General features: G+C 44.0%; 1 protein-coding gene across 1 annotated transcript in view; it reads left to right on the forward strand.

Annotated features, from left to right (window-relative positions):
- The window catches only part of LOC126249194 (KICSTOR complex protein SZT2-like), a 706,154-nt gene that overhangs the window by 185,479 nt on the left and 495,111 nt on the right, over positions 1-25,564 (forward strand). Inside the window, exon 19 of the mRNA XM_049950848.1 lies at positions 21,983-22,154. Within this exon, the coding sequence (XP_049806805.1) occupies positions 21,983-22,154 (172 nt within the window). The remainder of the gene's footprint in view (positions 1-21,982; positions 22,155-25,564) is intronic.

The raw sequence follows: 25,564 nt of genomic DNA on the forward strand, positions 1-25,564 counted from the left end.
CACTTGTTTCCAATTCTTCCAGTTTCTTCTCAATGCCATAAATATGTATTTCAGTTTTCTGCATATGGGAGTTTGTGCATTGCTCAAATGATGTATGTATAATCCTCCTGCATGAATGATTTTTTTAAATGTGAAATTTAAAACTTCACACTTCCTTATGCTGTCCTTTATTGCCATACCAGAGTGTCCAAAGATTGACTGAATTGCCTACAACCCGTTTAGTTTGATGTAAAATCATATTTTTTTTTTCAGTTTCTCAGCAAGATCTTTTGCTGACTTGTGACTGAGGAAGTTGTTGTATGCTTCTTGCATCAGTCCTTTTGTAGGCACATGAATTTCCACTAGCTTTTGCTTGTTGACATTTCTGCATTGTTTTTTTGAACTGAGAGTGCCACAATCTATCAGTTTCCGAATTTTGTTATTTAACTATGGTGGGTTTTTTCCATTCTTCCAGAGTGTGATTTACACTCAGTTTAAAATTTTCCCATAAATCCTCTACATCTGTCATATTGAAAGTAGTTTGTGTCCATTTGTTGTCTATGTAGGATGCTAACAACTGCTTGTCTGCTCTTTCCAGCATAAAAACTGTCTTAGCCTACTCGATGATTTTAATAAATTTAGTTACTGTCGTTGCTGTAATGACATCATGATCACTAATCGCTGTCTCTATACTGACACTGTTAAAAAGGCAAGACCTGTTTGTAGCTGCAAGGTCTAAAATATTTCTGTTGTGTATGGGATGTTGAACTAGTGCTCAAGACAGTTCTCAGAAAATGTGTTATGGATTACTTCATGAGACTGTCTGTCCTGCAAAGAATCTGTAGATGTCCCAGTCTATACTTGGTTGGTAAAAGTCACCTCCAACTAATATCGCATGATCAGGGTACTTCCACACTACTCAGCATGGACTCTCTTTGAATGATTCTACAATTGTTAAAGCAGAATCAGTGAAAACATGACCTAATTAACTTCATTTCACCTAGGGTGGTTGATCACATCCAGATAACTTTGCAGTCAAATTCAATTTCGACCTCGATAGATAAGATATTTTTGTCGATCGCAGTGAACACCTCCCCTTACAATGGCTTCTAACCCATATTTCTGATACACATTCTATGCCTCATTAAATACTTTGAAGCTTTCTACTTTGGGTTCCATTCAGCTCTCAGTTCCAGTTATAATCTGAGAGTGACACCTTTCCTAGAGGATTGAGCAGTTGAAGTAGAAATATGTAAATATCATTCAAAAATTATATTATTTTTTGTGCAGAACAAATGAACTTTCATAAAGTACTTAATGGTGGCCATCCTACAATATTAATATACAAAAATGAATGTGTGTTGACCATGTAAAAGTTATATTTGATGAGCAACACACATAACAACATTGTCTTTTGTCACCAGTTCCTCCAACTAACGCTTGTCTAATCTCAACATCCAACCTGGCCTCTCCCAATTTATACCACCATTTAAGTGTGACCCTCACATGTAACCACCTCCTGGTTGCCATCCAGGATATCCTTGCTTCCAGTTTGACCTTCCCTCTTTCCCCAACTCTCTTCCCAGTAGCACAAATACCTCAACTGAAGAAAGACAGCCACAGCCTCAAGACAGACCCTGATATCATCATCCTACCTGCAGACAAAGGCTCCACCACTGTAGTGATGAACTGCAGTGATTACCTGACAAAAGGCACCTGCCAGGTGACTGACTTCTCCACCTAAAAGATCTGCCATAATGATCCCATCCCAGAAGTTGTACATAACCTTCAGTTCCTACTCAGATCCTTAGGCCCTTCCCACAATATCTTCCCTGAATCTATCTCCCTCCTCAACCCAACAACCCTGCACACCTACCTTCTGCATGCTTCCCAAAATTGATGAACCCAACGATCCTCAGCTTGTTACTGTGCTTCCACAGAAGGAACCACTGCTCTCGTTGATCAACCATTTCGCCATCCCCTCAGGGGCATACACCTCTTTTGTGAGTATGTGCTTGGCCACCACAGGGTCCCAGCCCTTGCACCTCTACTTCCATTTCTGTGCTGCAAGTGTGTCCTTCTGCAACTCTTTTTTCCTCTCTTCCTTTCCATTTGATGATCATCTTGGTGTAAGTTGTGCTTGGATCTGGTTTCTGATTTTGTGAAGTTGTTTTCTTCCCTTGCAGCATTTGCAACTTTTCATTCTTAACTCTTTGGTCCCCTTGTTGGGTTTGACTTGATACGCCTTTCCCAAATTTTACAGAAGTACAGATGGTGCATGAAAGATCACACAGCATATATTCCACCTCTTGTGCCTTTCTTTCTTTGCACCTTCCAATATTGCTAAGGTTCTATGCCTAAAACCCAGCACAGTAGCCACTTCATTGTGGTGGGTGGTGGTGGTGGTGGTGGTGGTGGTGGTGGTGGTGGTGGGGGGTGGGGAGGGTGTACCTGTGTAGTGGTAGCCCCCTGATGACACAGGGATCACGCTGTTGGTGCCTTAGCTGGAAGCTCCACAGAAGCCTAGGAGTAGGCACCAATCACGGGTGGGCTCAGGGATCTGGGCAATGGGTTGCTGGCCAGCAGGTAACCATTGCCATGGCGGTGTGGTGCATTCAGGGAAAGTCCTTATTAAGAGTAGGTGGTACCATGGTGGAGGATTCGCATATGAAGCAAATTATACTTTTTTGCACTGGTGGCCACAAGGCCCCAGCAGTCTTTTCAGATGGGAAAGTTTATTCTAATGCAGAGAGATATGACCCCCCCTCCTCCTGCCCCATGTTCCCTGGCTGTGCTGTGGGAAGAGGAACAAGCCAGATGCCTGGAAGCGAAATACTGCACCCAATACTTGCTCTGTACTCAGACTGATGGGGTTACTTTTACCACAGTGAAACATTTTTTTAATTTTTTTTTCTTTCCGAAAACATTGAAGACAAATTTGGGGAAGTGGAATCTCTAGGGAAAATATAATTTGGTTTGCTATTTATTAAAACTTCCTCTCCTACCAAATCTACTGCTCTTCAGGCATGTGATCACCTATTTGACATACCTATGACTATTGCACCACACAGAACTTTGAAGATGGCCCAGAGAATCATCTTCCACAGAGATTGTAGCTCTAAACAGGTGAGGTGCTCCAGACTAATCTCCAGAGGCAAGGTGTACATTTTATTACATGTGTACCAAAAGGGCCCAAGAATAATCATATGGATACAAGTGCCCTTATCTTAGCCTTTAAAGGGAATGCCATCCAGGAGGCGGTTAAGGTCAAGTTGTACAGGTGTGACGTAAAAATGTACATCTCACAGCCATCCTTCAGATGTTTATCTGTTGGGCCTATTTCATCCAACTGCATGATGTTCCCAGAATTGGCAACTGTGGATGATCACTCTATGAAGGTAGTCCTTGTGAACATCCACCTTTGCGTGTCAACTGCACTTCCATTTTTGCTAGTTTGCCCAGTTTTCAAGAAAGAACGAAAGTTCCAGAAATACAAATCTATTGACCATATGTCCTGTACTGAGGCACGGAAGAAATACGAATGCCTACATCCTGTGGATATGATGATCACTTATGCTAAAATCATGACCATCCCCCTCCCTCCCATCTATACCGTCCCCAAACCATATCTTCCACCACCCTCCTTGATCCATTTCATAATCCCTCTCGCCAGAAACCCCCAGACCAGAGACCCGACACCAAAGAGTGCTTGAAAGAGCCACGACCTGTTGGTCCAAGGACTGTTCGCTATTCATATGCCCCAGTGCTCGATGTAGATAGCTGCTTGAACAGACCTTGCCTACCAAAGCTTACAAAGGAAAAGAAGAATAAGGATCAGGACAGGAGTCCACCGGTGTCCCTGGAGGTGCCAGATCCCCCCATGATGTCAGATTCTGAGATGATGATTGTGTATAAAGTGCCATCTCCACTGGTGACAGGCAGTGGGCAGTGATCCTGCAGCTTGACTGGCCCTCCTGGCTCCTTTGTGCTTAACCTGACCACCAGTCACATGGTTATTCAGTGGAATTATAGTGCTTACTTCTGTCATCTCCTGGAACTACAACACCTTATTTCCTCTTTTTCTGCAGTTTGCATTGCTCTCTTAAGAAATGCATTTCACTTTTGCCCATTTTCCAGTGCTCTGTGTCCACAACTCGTGGTCTAGTGGCTAGCGTTGCTGTCTCTGGATCCTGGGATCCCAGGTTCGGTTCCCGGCTGGGTTGGGGATGTTCTCTGCCTGGGAACTGGGTATTTCTGTTGTCATCATCATCATCATCATCATCATCATTAGTGACAGTGGCTAAATTGGACTATAAAAATTGGACTGTGTAAAAATTGGGACTTTGTACGGGCACTGATGACTGTGCAGTTGAGAGCCCCACAAACCAATCATCGTCACCATCCTCCAATGCTCTGCGGTTACTGTATATTCAGCCGGTTCAAAAATGGATCAAATGGCTCTGAGCACTATGGGACTTAGCATCTGAGGTCATCAGTGCCCTATAACTTAGAACTACTTAAACCTAACTAACCTCAGGACATCACACACATCCATGCCCGAGGCAGGATTCGAACCTGCGACCGTAGCAGTTGCGTGGTTCCGGACTGAAGCGCCTAGAACCGCTCGGTCACCATGGCCGGCTATTCTGCCGTAACTGTGCTGGTTCCGTGAGGGCATCTGGAGATGTCTGTAGTTTGGTTCACATAGATGTCATCAGTGAATGGACTCACATTCATGTGTCATTGGAGGCATTACCATTTGCAACATTTACCTACCTTTAGGCAGGTCACTTACTTATGTTGAATTGACCACATTAATCAACAACTTTCCCCATTTTCTCCTGTTGGGGACTTCAGTGCACATCACCCCCTGTGGGGAAGTACCACTTCATCTAGTAGGGGCTTTTTAATTGACCAGCTTCTCACAGACCATGATCTGTGCTTCCTCAATGATGGTTCTCCTGCCCACTTCAGTGCTACCCCTGCCATCTATTCAGCTGTCAATCTAATGATCTCTTCCCCTAATCTTGTGGCTTTGCAACACTGATCTCTACATGACGAGTTCTGTGACAGTGACCACTTTCTGCTGATTGTATCATTTCCTTGCCACTGCCAGACAGCCAACAGGCCTGTGCATGTTTCTGCTGTAACCTCTGCCATCTCTGTCAGATTGAATGACATGGTTGTCCAAGGCATCTCAGATGTGATCATCCACACCACTGAAACTGCTATTCCTCTTTCTACAGGTCCCCCCCCCCCCCCCCCCCACTACCATCAGCCATTGCTGTGGTGGACAAAAGGTACTGCAATAGCTATTCTCCTCCCTGGGGATGTACACTGCCTCATCTGGGGTGTGAATAAAGCTTCTCGGCGTTATGAGCCCTCAACGCTGTTCAGATTCGTGTCCTACAGAGTGGTCTGTCGTGATTCAGTGGTTGTTGCAGATCATCTTGTGACCCACTTTGCTGCAGCATCAACATCCTCTTACTATCGGGCAATGTTCCTACTACAGAAGTGACAAATCGAAGACATCCCATTACGTTTCACTCCCCACCAAGCAGAATCTTATAATGAACCTTTCACTGACTGGGAACTATTTCAGGTTCTTGCCTCATTCCACAACACAGCCCTAGGCCCTGATTCAGTTCACTGTCAGATGACCCTACACTTGAATATTTCCCAAAGGCGACTTCTCCTCAGGGTCTCCAACCATCTTTGGCTCCAATTTGCCTACCCCTCACAATGATGAGGTAGTGTGGTTGTCCCAGTTCATAAACCAGGCAAGAACCCAATGTGTCTAGATAGTTATGGGTCGATTAGCCCGACATACTTTTTAAGCTGCTTGAAAGGGTGGTTACCCACAGATTATGCAGGTTTCTCAAATCTCAGGGCCTTTCGTCCACCTACCAGTGTGGTTTCGGGGAGGGACGATTCACAGCCAACCATCTACTTAGGTTGGAAACAGCAATCTGACAGGCTTTTTCTAAGGGCCAACACCTTGTCTCAGTCTTTTTTGACCTGCATAAGGCATAAGAAACTGTTTGATATCATCACACTTTACTCAACCTCTATGACTGGCACATTTGAGGCCCCCTACCAAATTTTATTCATCAGTTTTTATCCCACCGGTTATTTTGGATTGGAAGTTGGCACTTCATTCAGCTCCTCACAGGTCCAAGACAATGATGTTCCACAGGGCTTTGTGTTGAGTCACTCTTCTCCTCATTGCCATTAATGGATTAGTGAACTCTGTTGAGTCGCTGGTCACCTCTGTGCTGTATATTTACTGTTTTTGCACTTGATACAGTTTCCATTTGGTATCCTCTGCTGAAAGCTAGCTCCAAGGTGCCATCCGGTGGGCCTCTACATGGGCTTTTTCCCATGGTTTCCAAGTCTCTCCTACAAAAATGCAGATCATGCATTTCTGTTGCAATACCACGGTCTGTCTGAACCCAGAACTTTACATTGGTACCTAGCACTTGGACATTGTGGCACAGTCCCATTTCTTGGGCCAACTTTTTGATAGAAAGCTGACCTGGTTGCCCCATACTTGTCACCTGAAGACTAGCTGCATGTAGAAGTTTAACACTCTCCACTTCCTTGCCCACACATCTTGGCTAGTGGATTGTGCTACTCTTATCTTTATTTACTGGACTCTGGTTTTGTACCCACTGGACTGTGGGTACCAGGTTTACGGCTCGGCAGCTCCTTCAGTTTTAAAACTGTTAGACCCCTGTCCACCACCATGATGTATGTCTTGCCACTAGTGCCATTCGGACTAGTCCTGTTGACAGTTTCCTTGCTGAAGGAGGGATCTTCATGCTTGAGATTCGGCAGTATGAGCTCTTGGTCTTGAACTTGATTGCCATTCAACAATCCCCTGATGGTTCCATGGATCCCATTCTCTTTACGTAAGAGTGGTGTCGTCGTCCTGATTTCTGCCCTTGCGTGGTATTACCAATTGGAATGCGCCTCACTTCCCTCTGCCAAGATCTCCATCTCCTCTCAATCGACTGTGCTCCCTGTGTTTTCTCGTGCAGTCTCCCTTGGATGGTGCTCAGGCCATGGATTATGTCCGATCTCTTCCGAGATCCTAAAGTCTTCGTCGCCTCCATGACCTTTTGGCATCTTTTACACCCAGTTTTTCAAGAGTTTCAGGGTGCTACCATCTTTTACACCAAAGGCTCTAAAACTGTGAATGAGACAGTTTATGTTTTTACATCTCCTGCCAGTATGGAATGCCACTTGCTGTCAGGAACATATAGTGTGTTTATGGCAGATCTGGTAGCCGTCAGCAGAGCCCTCCATTTTATTAAACTGGCCTCCCTTGACTGTGTTTTAATATATACTGACTCAATGTGCAATCTCCAGGCTGTTGACCAATACTGTTCTTCCCACACTTTGGTCTCCGTTACTCATGACCTTCATCTTGCTGCCTGCTCAGTTGTCTTTCTCTAGGCTCTAAGTCCTGTGGGTATCCCAGGGAATGAACTCACCAACCACTCCCCACCAAGCAGAATCTTATAATGAACCTTTCACTGACTGGGAACTATTTCAGGTTCTTGCCTCATTCCACAACACAGCCCTAGGCCCTGATTCAGTTCACTGTCAGATGACCCTACACTTGAATATTTCCCAAAGGCGACTTCTCCTCAGGGTCTCCAACCATCTTTGGCTCCAATTTGCCTACCCCTCACAATGATGAGGTAGTGTGGTTGTCCCAGTTCATAAACCAGGCAAGAACCCAATGTGTCTAGATAGTTATGGGTCGATTAGCCCGACATACTTTTTAAGCTGCTTGAAAGGGTGGTTACCCACAGATTATGCAGGTTTCTCAAATCTCAGGGCCTTTCGTCCACCTACCAGTGTGGTTTCGGGGAGGGACGATTCACAGCCAACCATCTACTTAGGTTGGAAACAGCAATCTGACAGGCTTTTTCTAAGGGCCAACACCTTGTCTCAGTCTTTTTTGACCTGCATAAGGCATAAGAAACTGTTTGATATCATCACACTTTACTCAACCTCTATGACTGGCACATTTGAGGCCCCCTACCAAATTTTATTCATCAGTTTTTATCCCACCGGTTATTTTGGATTGGAAGTTGGCACTTCATTCAGCTCCTCACAGGTCCAAGACAATGATGTTCCACAGGGCTTTGTGTTGAGTCACTCTTCTCCTCATTGCCATTAATGGATTAGTGAACTCTGTTGAGTCGCTGGTCACCTCTGTGCTGTATATTTACTGTTTTTGCACTTGATACAGTTTCCATTTGGTATCCTCTGCTGAAAGCTAGCTCCAAGGTGCCATCCGGTGGGCCTCTACATGGGCTTTTTCCCATGGTTTCCAAGTCTCTCCTACAAAAATGCAGATCATGCATTTCTGTTGCAATACCACGGTCTGTCTGAACCCAGAACTTTACATTGGTACCTAGCACTTGGACATTGTGGCACAGTCCCATTTCTTGGGCCAACTTTTTGATAGAAAGCTGACCTGGTTGCCCCATACTTGTCACCTGAAGACTAGCTGCATGTAGAAGTTTAACACTCTCCACTTCCTTGCCCACACATCTTGGCTAGTGGATTGTGCTACTCTTATCTTTATTTACTGGACTCTGGTTTTGTACCCACTGGACTGTGGGTACCAGGTTTACGGCTCGGCAGCTCCTTCAGTTTTAAAACTGTTAGACCCCTGTCCACCACCATGATGTATGTCTTGCCACTAGTGCCATTCGGACTAGTCCTGTTGACAGTTTCCTTGCTGAAGGAGGGATCTTCATGCTTGAGATTCGGCAGTATGAGCTCTTGGTCTTGAACTTGATTGCCATTCAACAATCCCCTGATGGTTCCATGGATCCCATTCTCTTTACGTAAGAGTGGTGTCGTCGTCCTGATTTCTGCCCTTGCGTGGTATTACCAATTGGAATGCGCCTCACTTCCCTCTGCCAAGATCTCCATCTCCTCTCAATCGACTGTGCTCCCTGTGTTTTCTCGTGCAGTCTCCCTTGGATGGTGCTCAGGCCATGGATTATGTCCGATCTCTTCCGAGATCCTAAAGTCTTCGTCGCCTCCATGACCTTTTGGCATCTTTTACACCCAGTTTTTCAAGAGTTTCAGGGTGCTACCATCTTTTACACCAAAGGCTCTAAAACTGTGAATGAGACAGTTTATGTTTTTACATCTCCTGCCAGTATGGAATGCCACTTGCTGTCAGGAACATATAGTGTGTTTATGGCAGATCTGGTAGCCGTCAGCAGAGCCCTCCATTTTATTAAACTGGCCTCCCTTGACTGTGTTTTAATATATACTGACTCAATGTGCAATCTCCAGGCTGTTGACCAATACTGTTCTTCCCACACTTTGGTCTCCGTTACTCATGACCTTCATCTTGCTGCCTGCTCAGTTGTCTTTCTCTAGGCTCTAAGTCCTGTGGGTATCCCAGGGAATGAACTCACCAACCATTTGGCTAGAGGAGCACTTATGTACTCACCGCTCACTTACCTGATGCAAGGTGCGGATTTTTGGGTGCACGTGGGATCTCTGATCGCTTCGAAATGGAATGACATCCGGTGGGCTAGTGCCCCATCTAATAAACCCCACACAATGACCTTTGACTTCTCCCTTAAGGAATCCACAGTCTCGTGCCACAGTCTCTCCAAATTGGCCATACCAGCTTAACCCATGGCTGTTTTTCTTCATCATCATCATCATCATCATCTTCTTCTTCTTCTTCTTCTTCTTCTTCTTCCTGTTATAACGGACCACGCTCACTTTGTAGTTACAGAACCTTACAGCAGCTCATATCTTGGTGGAAAGCCCTCTCCTTTTGGCCATCGACGCTACGTATAGACTATTGCCTATTGCCTCTAATATTGGTGGATGCTTAATGGATGGTAGAATTGTTTCATGGTTTTCTCTGCATAAGTGCTTTTTGTTCTCAGTTACAAGGTTTTTATTTACTCCTGGACCAGGACAGGGTGGTTGGGATTGGCGTGTCTCCCACTGTGTCTCCCCCTGCGGGTATGGGGGTTAGAATAGGTCCGAGGTGTTCCTGCCTGTCATAAGAGGCGACTAAAAGGAGTCTCAGACTTTTCGGCCCTATGAGTTCAGGTCCCATTCTATGGTTTGACATGCCACTTTCAAAATTCTACAGAAGTGCGGGACATATGGGGAAGGATGCCTTAAGTGGTGCATGAGTTATCCATAGTGCCCTTAGATTCGATCTCCTGAATCTCTTGTCATGGCTTTGCTATTTGGGTAAGGACACGTTCCAGGCTATGTCATCTTCTTCCATTGTCTCCTGTCCTCTTTTGCCCACATTACAATATTGGATTTCTCTGCGTCCAATATCCAGCACAGTAGCCAGTCCATTGTGGTTGGGCCGTCATGTACCCATTTGGTGGTAGCCCCCTGACAACACAGGGATCGCACTGCTGATGCCTGAGTTATAAACTCCCCACATATGCCAAGGAATAGATGCCTGTCTTCTGGGGCATCAGGACTCCCGGCAACGGCGGTTGTACCAGTTGGCCTTTGCTGTGACTGGGTGGCGCCCGTGGGGAGAGCCCCTGACCGGAGTGGGTGGCATCAGAGCGGATGACCCGCAATGAAGCAGACTAAGTCATCTCTTACTGGTGACTGTACAGCACCACCAGTCTAAGAAGGTCAATATCGAATACAATGCCAACAGGTATAACCTTAAATCGTTTCCCCCCCTCGCTACACCATGGGAGGAATATAGGGCTGCAGAACAGAGAGAGCCATATTCGCCTCGGTTTTTAGTCTGCAGCAGAACTGATGGGGTCTCCTTTCTACCTGTGAAGCCACAATTTCTCATTGAACAGCTTGAGGATACGTTTCGAGAAGTGACAGCACTGTCCAAGATGTGAAATGGCGCAGTCTTGATTCAGACAGCATCCCCAGCCCAATCCCAAGCGTTACTCACCTGTGCCAAGCTTGTTGCTATTCCTGTTTCCGTCACTCCCCGTAAAAGCCTCAACCGTGGTCCAGGGGATCATTTTCCAGAGCGATCTCCTCTTGCAGTCTGACGACGAGCTCCATGCCAATTTAGAATGGCGGGGTGTTCATTTCATCTGATGCCTTTACAGGGGACCCAAAGACAACAGGTTGCTACCGGTGCCTTCATCTTGGCCTTTGAGGGTGATTCATTGCCTGAAAAGGTCAAGATTATGGTGTACCACTGTGACATTAAACCATACGTCCCTTCCCCTATGCAGTGCTTTAAGTGCTGGAAGTTCGGGCACATGTCTTCCCGCTGCACTTCCAGTGCCGCATGTCGAGACTGCGGATGTCCCCTGCACCCAGATACTCCATGTGCGCATCCTCCCACTCGCATCAACTGTGGAGAGCACCACTCCCCCTGCTCGCCAGACTGCCCAGTACTCCAAAAGGAGCAGAAAATCACGGAGTACAAGACCCTGGACCAGTTGACTTACACATAAATTTGAAAGATTACACCCCATTCGGTTCACATCGACATATGCTACAGCTACGTCGCCATCGTCGTCCCAAGTGCCAGTGGTTCCTCACTCTGTGCCACGAACAGTGGGCCCTCTGGGCAACCAGAATACATCCACTCCCTTGGTGGTAGGGGGAAAATCTTTCTCCGTTGCTCCCAAAGCACCTACTTCGGGAGCAGGGACCCCCAAAACGCAGGGGACATCGGTCCCCTCCCCCCTTCCAGAGAAGCGACAGCCACCTCCGGCTCCTCTAATGTGTAAGGGGTCCCTCGGGGCCCTCTCTCCCAAGGTCTCCACTAATGCCACGGCGGACACTCGCCAGGGGCTCAAGGAGCCGAAAGCTGCTGGACGAAGAGCTTCACAATCTTCCTCCGTGCCTGAAACTGCTTCGGAGAAATCTTCCCAGAAGCCCCTAAAGAGAAGTGAGAGAGCAAGCAAACTAAGAAGAAGTCTGCTAAGAAACAGGCCCCTCTGGTGGCCCCAACACCACCACTCCCTGTCAATTCTGCATCTGAGGATGTGGTGGAGATCTTAGCATCCCCTGTGGACCTGGATCCCACTGATACCTCATCACCGTAGAAATGGCTACAAATAATGAATCGGTGGCAGCAGGTGACTCTGAGGCATAACCTGCCTCCTTGCGCACTTCATGCCTTCCCAGCCTCACAGTAACACATCATCCTTCAGTGGAACTGCGGTGGTTTTTTCCACCACCTAGCTGAGCTACGGCAGCTCTAAAGCTTTACACCTGCTTTCTGCATTGCCCTGCACAAAACCTGGTTCCTGGAAATGCAGACCCTTGCCCTCCGTGGCTATAGGGGATATTACAAGAACCGTAGTGACTATAAGAGAGTGTCAGGTGGAGTTTGTGTCTATGTCCTGAACTCAGTATGTAGTGAACCTGAGCCCTTCAAACACCTCTTGAAGCTTTGGCTGTCAGGATAAGGACGACACAGGAAATAACTGTCTGCAACGTACATCTTACTCCAGATGGTGCAGTACCCCTGAATGCATTGGCTGCACTGATTGATCAACTCCCTAAACCTTTCCTACTTTTGGAAGATTTTAACATTCATAACCCATTGTGGTGGCACCGTGCCTATTGGCTGAGGCAGAGATGTTGAAAATTTACTGTCACAACTCGACCTCTGCCTGTTAAATACAGGTGCTCCACCACATTTCAGTGTGGCACATGGCACACATTCGGCCATTGATCTCTTGGTTTGCAGTCCTGGCCTTCTCCCATCTATCCACTGGAGAGCACATGACGACCTGTGTGATAGTGACCACTTCCCCATCTTCCTGTTACTGCCCTGGTGTCAGGCTCACGGTCACTTGCCTAGGTGTGCTTTAAACAAGGCAGACTGGGATGCTTTCACCTCTGCTGTCACCGTTGAATCTCCCCTACATGGTAACATCGATGTGGTGGTTGAGCAGGTAACTACAACGATCATTTCTGCGGCAAAAAACGCAATCCCTCATTCTTCAGGGTGCCCGCAGTGGAAGACAATCCCTTGGTGGTCGCCAGAAGTCGCCGAGGCAATTAAGGAGCATCGGCAAGCTCTACAGCGACATAATCGGCACCCTTCCCTAGAGCACCTCATAGCCCTTAAATGGCTCCGTGCCCATGTGCACTGGCTTATCAAAGACAGAAACAGGAGTGTTCGGAGAGATACGCCTCGACTATTGGGTGCCATATGTCACCTTACCAAGTCTGGGCAAAGATCAAACGAGTTTTTGGGCACCAGATCCCAACAGGTGTTCCCGGTGTTAATGTAAATTGCATGTTATCTACCGATGCAAACATGATTACCAAGCACTTTGCTGAGCACTATGCTAGCGTCTCTGCATTGGAGAATTACCCCCCAGCCTTTCTCACTCTCAAACGGTGGATGGAAGAGAAAGTTTTACTGTTCACTACACGCCACAGTGAATCCTATAACGCCCCATTTACAGAGTGGGAGCTCCTCAGTGCACTTGCACATTGCCCCGACACAGCTCCTGGGCCAGATCGGATCCACAGTCAGATGATTAAACATCTCTTGTCTGACTACAAGCGATACCTCCTCATGATCTTCAGCCGGATCTGATGTGATGGCGTCTTTCCATCGCACTGGCAGGGGAGCACCATCATACCAGTGCTGAAACCCGGCAAAAATCCGCTTGATGTGGATAGCTATTGGCCCATCAGCCTCACCAATGTTCTTTGTAAGCTGCTGGAAAGTATGGTGTGTCGGCGGTTGGGTTGGGTGCTGGAGTCACGTGGCTTACTGGCTCCGTGCCAGGGCAGTTTCCGCCTGGGTCACTCTACTACTGATAATCTTGTGTCCCTCGAGTCTGTCATCTGAACAGCCTTTTCCAGACGCCAATACCTTGTTACTGTCTTTTTGATTTACCAAAAGTGTATGACACCACCTGGCAACATCAAATCCTTGCCACATTATACGAGTGGGGTCTCCGAGGCCCGTTCCTGATTTTTATCCAGAATTATGTGTTGCTTTGTACTTTCCATTTCCAAGTTGGTGCCTCCCATATCTAGGAGAATGCAGTCCCGCAGTTCTCTGTATTGAGTGTATCTCTATTTTTAGTGGCCATTAATGGTTTATTAGCAGCTGTAGGACTGGCTGTCTCACCCTCTCTCTATGCAGACGACTTTAGCATTTCGCACTGCTCCACCAGTACTGGTGTTGCTGAGCGACGCCTACAGGGAGCCATCCACAAGTCAAAGTCATGGGTTCTAGCCCACGGTTTCCAGTTATCGGCTGCAAAGTCATGTGTTATGCACTTCTGTCGGTCTCGTACCGTTCATCCAGAACCAGAACTTTGAACTTTACCATACTGACAATCCCCTCACTGTAGTGGAGACATATCGAGTTTTAGGACTGGTTTTCGACGCCCGATTGACTTGGCTTCCTCACATTCGCCAGCTTAAGCAGAAGTGCTGGCAGCACCTCAATGCCCTCCGGTTCCTGAGCAACAGCAACTGGGGTGCAGATCACTCTGCGCTGCTGCAGCTCTACAGAGTGCTTGTTCAATCTCACCTTGACTATGGGAGTCTGGTTTATGGTTTGGTGGCACCCTCAGGATTGAGTTTATTCAACCCAGTGCACCACAGTGGTGTTCGACTAGCGACGGGAGCTTTTAGGATGAGTCCAGTGACCAGTGTCATGGCAGAGGCTGGAGTCCTTCCATATTGCAGGTCAACCAACCAACCAGTTCCCCATAGCCTAGCTTCTCGTATTAAAGGTACAGACTGCTTCATTCACTGGCTCTCAACAATCCCCACTCTCTTACTACTTGGATCCCTACTCATCAGTGGTTGATGCCACCTCCCTATACAATAACATCCCCCATTCCTATGTTGTAGCTACTATTGAACACTACCTCTCCCAACATTCTCTTGGCTCTGAATCCACTCCTCATTCAACATTCATTTAACTAATTACATTTTCGCACATAACTACTTCTCCTTTGAGGGTGGAGAGGATATACAAACAAATCTGCAGCATGGTCACATAGCATCCTCCTGTGCTGACCTGTTTCTGGGTCATCTAGAGGAAACTTTCCAACCTATCCAAAACCTCAAATCCCTTATCTTATCTAGTTCATGCTCATTGATGATATCCTCACAGCCTGGACCCATCATCAAACTGTGGCAAAGAGCAGAGTTGACCACCCAATATTGGAACACACTGCTGAGCACAGTATGGTCAGTTTCAAAGGTTGCTTCGCAGCCCAAGCCTTCTGGATCCTTCCCCAACACAATATTCTCTAAACTACATAGATGGGAGTTATCCTAATCCCCATTAGCCCCCTGCCCATGACACAAATTCACTCATCCTGCATCTACAACCTTCCCTCACAGTCTCTCCTCCTCTGCTGTTCTGTCATCCCCTCCCAATCCATTCCTCCACGTCGTTGTCATTGTGTACTGCAAGAACAGATTGATGCTGATGTCCATGTCACATTATAATCCTGTGCACATGCTACTTGTGTCACTGCCTAGCCACCCTTTCCCAACCCTCCCACCTGCTCTCCGCCTCCTCTCCTTGCCCACTCCACACGGCACAACCAGACAGGGGTGTGTGTGTGTGTGTGTGTGTGTGTGTGTGTGTGTGAGAGAGAGAGAGAGAGAGAGAGAGAGAGAGAGAGAGAGTGGGAGGGAGGGAGGGGGGGAGGGGGGCAAGGAGTGAGCTTTAGCTCAACAAAGGATTCATTTGAAAGCTAGCCAAGTTTTCAGTCTTTTTTTTATGCACCTATTGATGACTTAACGCTTGGAGAGTTGTTACCAAACAATCTTGTTAAATTTTACCAGGACTTTGCTTATCCTAGTATACTTGCTGAGATGCCTTGGATCTGTTTCATAAGCAGTGTGTCAACTTGGAACACCAGGTCCATCTGTATACCAAAAGCTTAGTCTGGGGCAGTCTGTAACTTCAGCAGTGCATCAGTGTTTATTTACTGATTAATTGGTTGATAGTACAGCTTTTAACGAGCTGATGCGAGTGTGCAATTAGCTCATGGGAATTACCAAAGGCCCAACATGAGTCAGACATTTGTTGTCACAGTTCTCATTTAAATTCTAGGTATCCGTCCTGCATTTGGTAGAACATGCACAGCATGTCATTTAGTCACAGCTCATTTGACAGTGTGGCTACACCTATTGCATTCTTACTGTGCTTAATATCTCTCTCTATTATGCCAGAAGTAAGGTTGCAAGGCATTGGAAGATTTTTCTTAATAGCTTGGAGCAGGGCATCCATTGATTGTAAACATTTTTTGTCTAACTTATGACTAAATCAGTGGCCTTTATTCAGTTTCCATTCCAATCCATTTACCCATGATGTATCAAATTATGATGTAAGGTGAAGCATTTGTTGTTAATTTCAGAAACCATATGAGTACATCTAGCAAGTTTACATATCTAAGAACTTACTATGGGATGTGATAGAAATGACAATGGGTATTTGCCCTATGTGGCCTAGCACAGCCAAGATTTGAAGCAAACAGTTTACAAAACTGCTGATAAAGTAAGATGAAATTGTTGCATGAGACAGTTTTCCATGTTATATGTGTCCCATTACACAGAAAAATCTGAGAGCTTCTAGTATGTGACCACTAAAAATATTTTCCACCATCTGCTGTTTCATCACTCATTAATGTGAGAGGGAACTTACCTGCTCCGTACTCTACTTTGATTATAAACAAGCCCTTGACCTAGAGATGTTGTGCACCTTAACTCTTCAGGAGTATTTAGCATGGATGTAAATTTGTACACTTTTCCATGTATGAAACTCAATTTTTTGTGCCTTGATACACAATGTTAGGCAGAAATTGTTGTCTTGTAGTTTAAACTGTGGCACATGATGGGGTGTTCCTGGTGAGTGATTGCATTGACATGATGGTTGAATTTTAGTGCGTTCTACTATTCAGTGTAAAATTTAATTTCATACACCTTGGTTATTGCCAGAAAGTCTTCAAGTATAAGTTTTAGGTCATCTTTGTGCAGCATTATATCTGGCTGTCAGTGGATGCTAAATGATCTTGTCCCTAATGATTGAGTCTGTGTGTGACATGTCACAGCCTGATTGTACACAGACGAATTTACAATTTGTGATGTGGCCTTGTAACTCTATGTTGTACAAGATGTTGGATTGGTGAGAGCTTTTCATAGCTTGCAGGAAAGTGTTGCGTACAGCTGTAACATGGACATAGTGCTCAGGCCATTGAGAGGCCTTTGCTATTAATCAAGCATATTCTACACCTACATCTATATTCTGCAAACCACTGTGAGGTCCATTCCATTAATGTTACATTATTAATGAAATAATTTATGCTGCAGTTTGCACAATTAAGAGACCCGGTAGTGTAAGAAAAAGGTCCCATTACCACTGTTCATCCACAACTTGAGATGTGAGGAACCATAGTTCAGGGTGCTATCGTTATATTTGGCAGCTATCCTTTGTTGGCTTGAATTTACTCAACTCCAGGGGACAGTGTATGTTTGACTGTGCTGAATTAGGACTAGTTTTTGAACTGTTTGTACTATTGCCAGACCTGTTGCTCCAAATGGTGAATAAGCAAGATAGTAAAATGATGCACATTCCCTCCCATTCCTGTCCTGTAAACTTGTCTCTAATGTTGTACCAAGGCTCAACTGGAAGTTAATATATTACTGACTTTTTACTGGGTACTGACAAACACTTCATACAAAATTAACAGAAAAATTGTTTCTGGTTAACATAACAAAATATAGTCGGGACAACTGAAATGTGATTGTCTTAGTATACGGTTATGCTTGGTGAGTCCCTAACAGAATACGTGTACCTCAGGGAAATAGGAATGGAAATTGACAGTGAAAATTGTTGATTCAGGAGATAGTCTCCATGGTACACAGGAATCATATGTTGTCACTTTCTGGGTCAGCAACTGATGTAGGGGAAGTTTTGGGTATATGAATGCATGACTCACTAATTCAGCCACATACTCAGGCCATTTGCTTGATTCAGGAAATGTGTCATGTTGGAGAAACATAAAGGGTACTGGGGCTCCATTCAGAAAATACAGCAACAAATGTCCAGTTGTAAGTGATTTCAGTTCAGGGATGACTTTAAATCATTAAGAGATCACTCTTTAATAGGTACACATCACCTTCAAGATGGACTACGTGTCAAGTATGTGGATGGCTGTTTCACTTCAACATCTGGTAGTGGACATCATCAGTGGCAACTGCTGTATCATATAAGGCTTGTTCAGGGATGTAGAACTTCATGGATTGACATATATTTCCATAATTTCTTTTGGGACCACAACATTTTTAAATTATCAACTAAAGAAACCACTAGTGTGGGATTGATGTACTGTATGGCAGCACCAGTATGACCCAATACCGAGGGCTTCATGTAACAGTGTGAGCTGCAGTTCAGAAACATATATTAAACTGTAACAGAGCACCAATCATTCCTGAGTTTACATTTGTAATTGAAAGGTTTGTTGCAAGAAAGAGGCAGCTCCACTTTTTGCCTCTATTGAGTTGAACATAAAAAAAGAGCTGCTTCATTTGGTGGAAGAAGGAGGCAGCTCCACCTGCTGGTTCCAGAGAAATCCAACAGATGGAGCTGCCTGTACTCAGAGTTTGCGTGAAAACGGAGGCAGCTCTGGGAGCTGCCTCGTTCTTCTCCCAAAAGACAGTAGGAAGGAGGTTATGTTACGTAGCATTCAGCAGACCGGTATAAACATTGCACGTTCTCTGTGAGGGCTATTTTTTATCAGGTTTACGCTCTGTTTTCTGACTTCATCGTCTTTTGATTTCACGGTTTCTGTCAGTATGAGTGAATCAGAAGAAGAGCGACTGTTTAATTGTGACTCTTCAGAAAACTATGAGCCAGGAGAAGATGAGACACTTACTGATTCAGAAGAAGATTCAAGAAACAGACACACAGTTGTTGGACTATTGGAGAGGAAAAAAGGATCGCACAAGGAACAATGGGAATGGAACATAAGAAAACAGCAGAAGGTTGTTGGAAAGCAGTACAAGAGTAAGTGTGTGTGGGGGGGGGGGGGGGGGGGGGGAGCCTCGCCAGACTACAGACAATGATTGCAGTTGCAAATACAAGTGTTTTACTGAATCCAACATTGAAGAAAGACATCATATTATTAATTCTTTTAATGGCCTAATGACTAAGCATACCTAAGATGTGTATTTGGCTGGTTGTTGCATTAAAGGCTTACCTGTTAAAAGAAATAGGCCAAAAAGTGGAAAAGGAAAGCCCAAGGCGTTTGCAAATGTTTACACTGTTCGAATCGGTGAGAGTAATGCAAGAGTCTGTAAAAAAGTGTTTGTGTCACTGCATGGTGTGTCCAGAAAGTGAGTGGAAAACATTGCAAAGCAACTTTCTTTTGACGGAGCTATCACACCAAAACCAGATGGTAGGGGACAGCAAGAAAATTTCAGATGAAACTGTGCAAAAGGTTCGTTGTCACATTGACAGTTTTCCTAGGCGAGAATCACATTACAGTTGACAAGACAATGGCAATAGACAGTACTCGCCTGCCGACCTCACTGTCAAAGAAATGCATCATTTGTGAATGGAGAAGCGCTCTGAATGTACAGTAGAATATGTTTTTTACTTTTGATGCTTCAAGACGCACAACAACATCAGGTTTGGGCACCGAAGATTGGACGTGTGTCAGAAGTGTGACAACATACAAAAGGAACTCAGTGCCCCTTCCATCTCAGATGAGAGACATAAGGAGATCCAGGATGCAAAGCTGCTTCATCAGAGTCGGGCAAATTCATTTCATCGAGATACTAAAGACAAGATGGCACTTGCACAACGTAATAATGAGACCGAGATGTTGTGCTTCGACTACCAACAAAATACGCCCCTCCCCAAACTTCCTTCTGGGGACACATTTTATAAATGCCAGTTGTGGGTCTATAACTTTGCGATTTCATCTGGTAAGACCTGAAAACATCATTTTTATCTCTATGATAAAACCATCAGAAAAGAGATGCCCAATGAGCCAATAAGTTTTATACATCACTACATCAACCACGTTCTAAAAGATGATATCAAAATACCTTACCTATTTTCTGATAACTGTATCTCAAAAATAAAAATCATTCATTAATGCAGTACCTGTTTTACCTTGTGCAGAGTGGCTGCTTTACAAAGATTGTTCATCGATTCCTAGAACTGGGCCACAGCTTTATGTCATACAACAGAGTGTTCGGTAATATAGAAAAGTTTTTGAGGAAGATGGAAAGACTTTTTCTTCCAGAGGACTATGCTCGCATTGTCAGAAGACCCAGTCCCAAATTTCATGTCACTGAAAAGTAAAGGGATTATTCAATGCAGTGTGACTGTAGGGATGACTGTCTTCGATAATGTGCAAATTTTCAACCAAAGATCTGCGAATCTCATAACAATGGACTACATTCGTCAAGCTTATGATTGTGTCCTACCGTTTAAAGACTTAAAGTTTAAAGATGTCAAAGAGCTGGTCAGAAAGTATGTTGAGCAAAACAAATTGTGATTTTATGACCAGTTGACATCAGATTCTTCAAACGATCATGAGGAGACTGAGGGGGAGCTAGAAGACTGAAGAAGAACGGTACATATTGATGTATTATGCCAGTAATGTTGTACTGTCTTTATTAATAAATTTTCTTTAAACTGAAATATGGTTAATTACAGAGAAAATGGTCCTACAAAGAGTTTTTCATTCCCTTTGGAGCAAAACGGAGGCAGCTCCAAAATTCAAAACTCCATTGCACGTACCTGAGTGCATGTATTTTTGTGTATTCTGGTCAGTAGTATTAGATACCCCATAACCTAACACAAAGCTGACTATGTTTTGGTTGCAGTGAAAACCAAATTTTTATTTATTTATTTATTTTTTAAGTTGCCACAAACTGGAAAAAGTGGAGGTGCCTCCTCCTTGCACCAAATCTTCAATCGTGAAAAGTGTAAACTATGAAAATGTCTGTCATCTTAGTCCCATGCCCAATTCCAATTTACATTGATTTCATAATGCATGCGCAGGTGCGTGTCCACACACACACACACACACACACACACACACACTATCTCTCTCTCTCTCTCTCTCTCTCTCTCTCTCTCCCCCCCCCCCCCCCCCCTCCCACACTTACTGTGGGATTCTGCTTAAACTTGCTCCAGGAGTCGTAAGTGTTCAAACGTGCCTGTCATCTTATGAACAACTGGCATTTTGCACAATCCAGCGTAGCTGCTGCTGAATTATCACTAGTTATTTGATGATTTGCATTTGAATGGCCATATACTATATGAACTGGGCTGGTGATTAATCTACGCTATGGCTGATTTCCTTCTTGATATATGTTCTATCGAATAAGCTGCCCTTCCAAAAGGTCAAGATGACCAGTGCCACAGTTCCATTTCATTCCCATACTGACTCTCCCTCCATCACCATCACCCTCCCTTCCCTTTATTGCTCCCTCCCCCTCCCTGTTCCTCTTTGTCTCTCCACCCGACACAACCCCTAAACCATGTCAGACTCATGTGCTGGGACAGTGTATCTCTCTCTCTCTCTCTCTCTCTCTCTCTCTCTCCCCCCCCCTCTCTCCCTCTCCCCATCCCTCCCTCCCTCCCTCCCCCTCTGTGTGTGTGTGTGGGGGGGGGGGGGAGGGTTGACTTCTCAAAGCCTCACTTCTCTTTACTCGTTTCATTGTTTGTATTCCATACATGACTTTCCAATATTGGAGCCATGTTTTTGTGTGTCCAGATTTATACAAAGAAATGAATTGCTGTGGGGGTCAGTCCTTCCCTTAGAAATCTGAACAGTGACTCATTTAGTCTCAGATACAAGATGCTTGTATTTGTCATACAGTAAAAGGCACATTAGAGCATTATTGCTAACATTACGCATCAAATAAAAAAAAAAAGTGTGGCATATCACTGGACACTGTGTATGACAAGTGCCAGTTTTAGTTTTGTGTGCATCACTAACAAAAAGAAGCTATTGCATGGAATCTATGTTTCCAGTAATTCTGAAGAGGGCACAGAAGAAATTATAACAGATGCTGATGCTGATACAGAAGGAGAGCTGCAGATAATTGCAGAGTGCTGGATAGAGCCACAGCATGGCGTTGTTATTAACAGCCCACCAGAAAGGTCTTACATGAATAATCTCCCCTATCACAAATTGGCAGATGCGGTAAGTACATGCCTCCATTTCACTAAGCAATTTATTAACTGAATTTTTTGCTTGTTTTCAGGCCTTTATATTGTGATATCCTATATATTTCACTCTGTTTTGAAATTTGTAAACAGTTTCATATAATAAGAATAAGAAAGTAAAGCGCAGACATCTTCAATGATTTGTTAAAATACATCTTACTGTACACAATGTATGTAAAAGTACTTAATTGCCACGTCAGTATTCACTCATCAGGGGCATCTAATACAGATGACATTGTCCTCTGTGTCAGATGCCGTGGATGAAGGGCCGTATGCCTGAATATTGATCTGGCAAGTAAATATTTTCACAAGCAGCTCATAGTGTACAGCAAGATGTCTTTTTCACAAGCTGTGAAACACCTAGCGTATAATTTTTTAACATCTTATTTAAGTTAGACTAGATGAATAGATGCTACACCTACGTGGTTACTCTGCTATTTACAATAAAGTGCCTGGCAGAGTGTTCAGTGAAATTATCTAAACTGCAAAGTACAATTAGGAAACTAGAAATCTTCAGACAGAACCACTGCACATTAAAGCATAGAATATAAATAACCCTCTACTGAGATTGGATTTAGAAAGAGAAATATATAGGAAATTCATTACTAGAAGAAGAAAATATTTGGAGTTTTAGGCAGGACATAAGTAATTGTTTTAAGACAGCACTGGAATGGCACAGTGGAGGGTAGAATTAAAATCCCTAATGTATTTATGTGCTCTGAGAGGAAAAGACATATGATTGTGCAGCAATGATTACAGAGATTGCCCCAGAGCTGTATGTAAATAGTAATTTAGATGAGATGTTGATGAGAAATGTTTATGGTTCAAAGGCCTATGGACAAAAGAAATAAAAATAAGCAGTATTTTAGGCACTAACAAACCATTAGGCAGCTTTACACTGATAGTTGTAGAATACAAATGTTAGTGGTAAATAAGAAATTCAAAAGTTATGGGTGCAAATGTAGAAATGAATATATGAACAGCAGCCATGAGTGATCATACTAAATTTGAATAAAATCCCTGCTGTAGTTGCATACATGTGTTTTTCACCATGATCACTTTCAGCCATTTAGCCGTTCTCAAATGTTATGCAAGTACTTCACCTGAATTAAAAATAAATAAATAAAAAAAAAATTACAGAAAGTGTCTCAGAATAAACAACAGTACACTCTGGAAACTTACATATGGCTCAATGGCTGAAATTGGTCACAGACGGAAATATATTTATGCAACTAGATTTGTTATTGATTCATAGGGTTGTATTGTATTGTATGGAACTGGAGATCTAGAAACAACGGAGAGGCTTTGTCCCTGCCGTAGCCCTCAGTGGCTCACAACCCCACAACAGGCTACAGCAGTCCAGGGTTAGTGTGTGGTTTCGCCCTCAGTGGACACCCCCCACTCCTGGGGAACTTCTCACACCAGACAAGTGTAACCCCAACATTTGCATGGTAGAGTAATTATGGTGTATGCGTACGTGGAGAGAGTGTTTGCGCAGCAATCGCCGACATTGTGTAACTGAGGCGGAATAACGGGAACCAGCCCGCATTTGCTAAGGCAGATGGAAAACCACCTTAAAAACCAACCACAGATTGTCCGGCACTCCAGACCTCAATGCTAATCTGCCGGGCCTTCTCATCCAGAAAGCAGTGCATTAGACCACACGGCTAACCAGGTGGGCTTCATAGTGTTACTACCAGCTGCAAATGTCATGTGTGCAATATAAATAAAATAGTGGACAAAACAATTTTAAACTTTTTACATTCGGTCTTGCACAGTAAGTTACATACATGGGTTAGACTGTTAATTAAGCGTAACAGGTTATAGAACTCTCGTAATCATTTAATGGGTTCCATATAGGCCATGAGCTATGTAGCAATGTTTCCTAAGCATTAATTTTGGTTATGGAAATGATTTTTGGGTTTGATTTGCTTGAGATTTATTTAGGAGCCTAAATGAAGTATTGATTCTTTCTTCGACAAATAAGAGATCATATTTAAAAACATAACATTCTCTAGGTGTTTCCTCGTAAGTGAGTGTGGCAATACTTTTGAAATGATAAATTGGTTGATAGAAGCCTTCTCTGCAGATGTTATATCGGGCTACTCAGACTTGTTCTGAAACAGAATGTTTGACCACAAATATCACACTGTGTACTTTTGTTACTTTCACCTCTTACAGAAAAATGTCCCCACAAATAACTAGATATCTATCATTTTATTTGTGGCTGTTTATCACATACAAATGTAAACAATATACATTATTGTATGAAATGTGCACACTGTTGTAGTAATGATCTGCTGAAGCTGCTTTTTTTTATATATTGATGGGTTGGCTGTGGGATGCTGCCTTGCAGAAACACTGAAAAAATACACTGCCTGACAAGAAAGTGATGCCCCTATAAGACATGGTCTGATGTCAATATATATTTGTGCACATTCACACCACTACCTGTTGTTTAAATGATTCTCTGATGAGTAGAAAGGCTACCAAAGTGGATTAGTGTTTGTTCATATTTAGTGTTGTTATCAGACCTAGTAGTGTATATGAGGGGCATGAACATCATCAGATATCGAGTGATCACTGTGAAGGACACAGAGATGCCACATACTCATATGAGACAGTATTTTTATGGTGTGAGGAGCCATCAAGTACGACTTCAGCTCATGGCTGCTAGTGATTGAGGAAGCCCTCATGGCACAATGGGTTGTCATGGACAGCCTGCATCCTCATGTGTAATCTCTCATGCTACAGTATCATGGTCCAATTTTTCAACAGAAAATACTCATCCATACATTACACATGTATCTATGAACTGTCTGTGTGGATGTTAAGGTACTCCAGTGTCCAGCAAGATCTCCAGATCTGTACCTGATAAAACATGGGTGGGACCAGCAATTTCAACTATAAGAAAAATAAGAATTATAAAAAATAAGAAAATAAGAAAGTAGCATTATAAAAAACTGAGCAGTTATCTCATGAGTATCCAGAAATGAAGTGAATGGCAAAAATTTACTTTCCTGTTAGGGAATTCTACCCTTTTAAAATTTTAGTGGTTTGCAGGATGTAAGATATTACTTGCTTAGTAGGTATGACTCACTAACAATATTATTTTCAAAGCTACATTAATATCACCCAAACTCTAGATTTCTCACTCTCACTTCAGGCCATAATGTCTATTAAACATAATTAGCCCATGAATCTAACAGAAACAGTCTTTGGAAAAATATTCATCTGAACCACAATAGTTCCATATAGGCAAGAGGTAGTGGAAGCCACACATCCGTGAGCCAGAGAAGTAAACCAAGGGTAAGCAATCAGTGCAGCAAGGTCCACCTGTAGATACCAGCCAGATAACAACTGAGACAGAAACCACTAGTGATTGGC

This window comes from Schistocerca nitens, chromosome 3 (genome assembly GCF_023898315.1).
Source record: "Schistocerca nitens isolate TAMUIC-IGC-003100 chromosome 3, iqSchNite1.1, whole genome shotgun sequence".
Lineage (NCBI taxonomy): Eukaryota > Metazoa > Arthropoda > Insecta > Orthoptera > Acrididae > Schistocerca > Schistocerca nitens.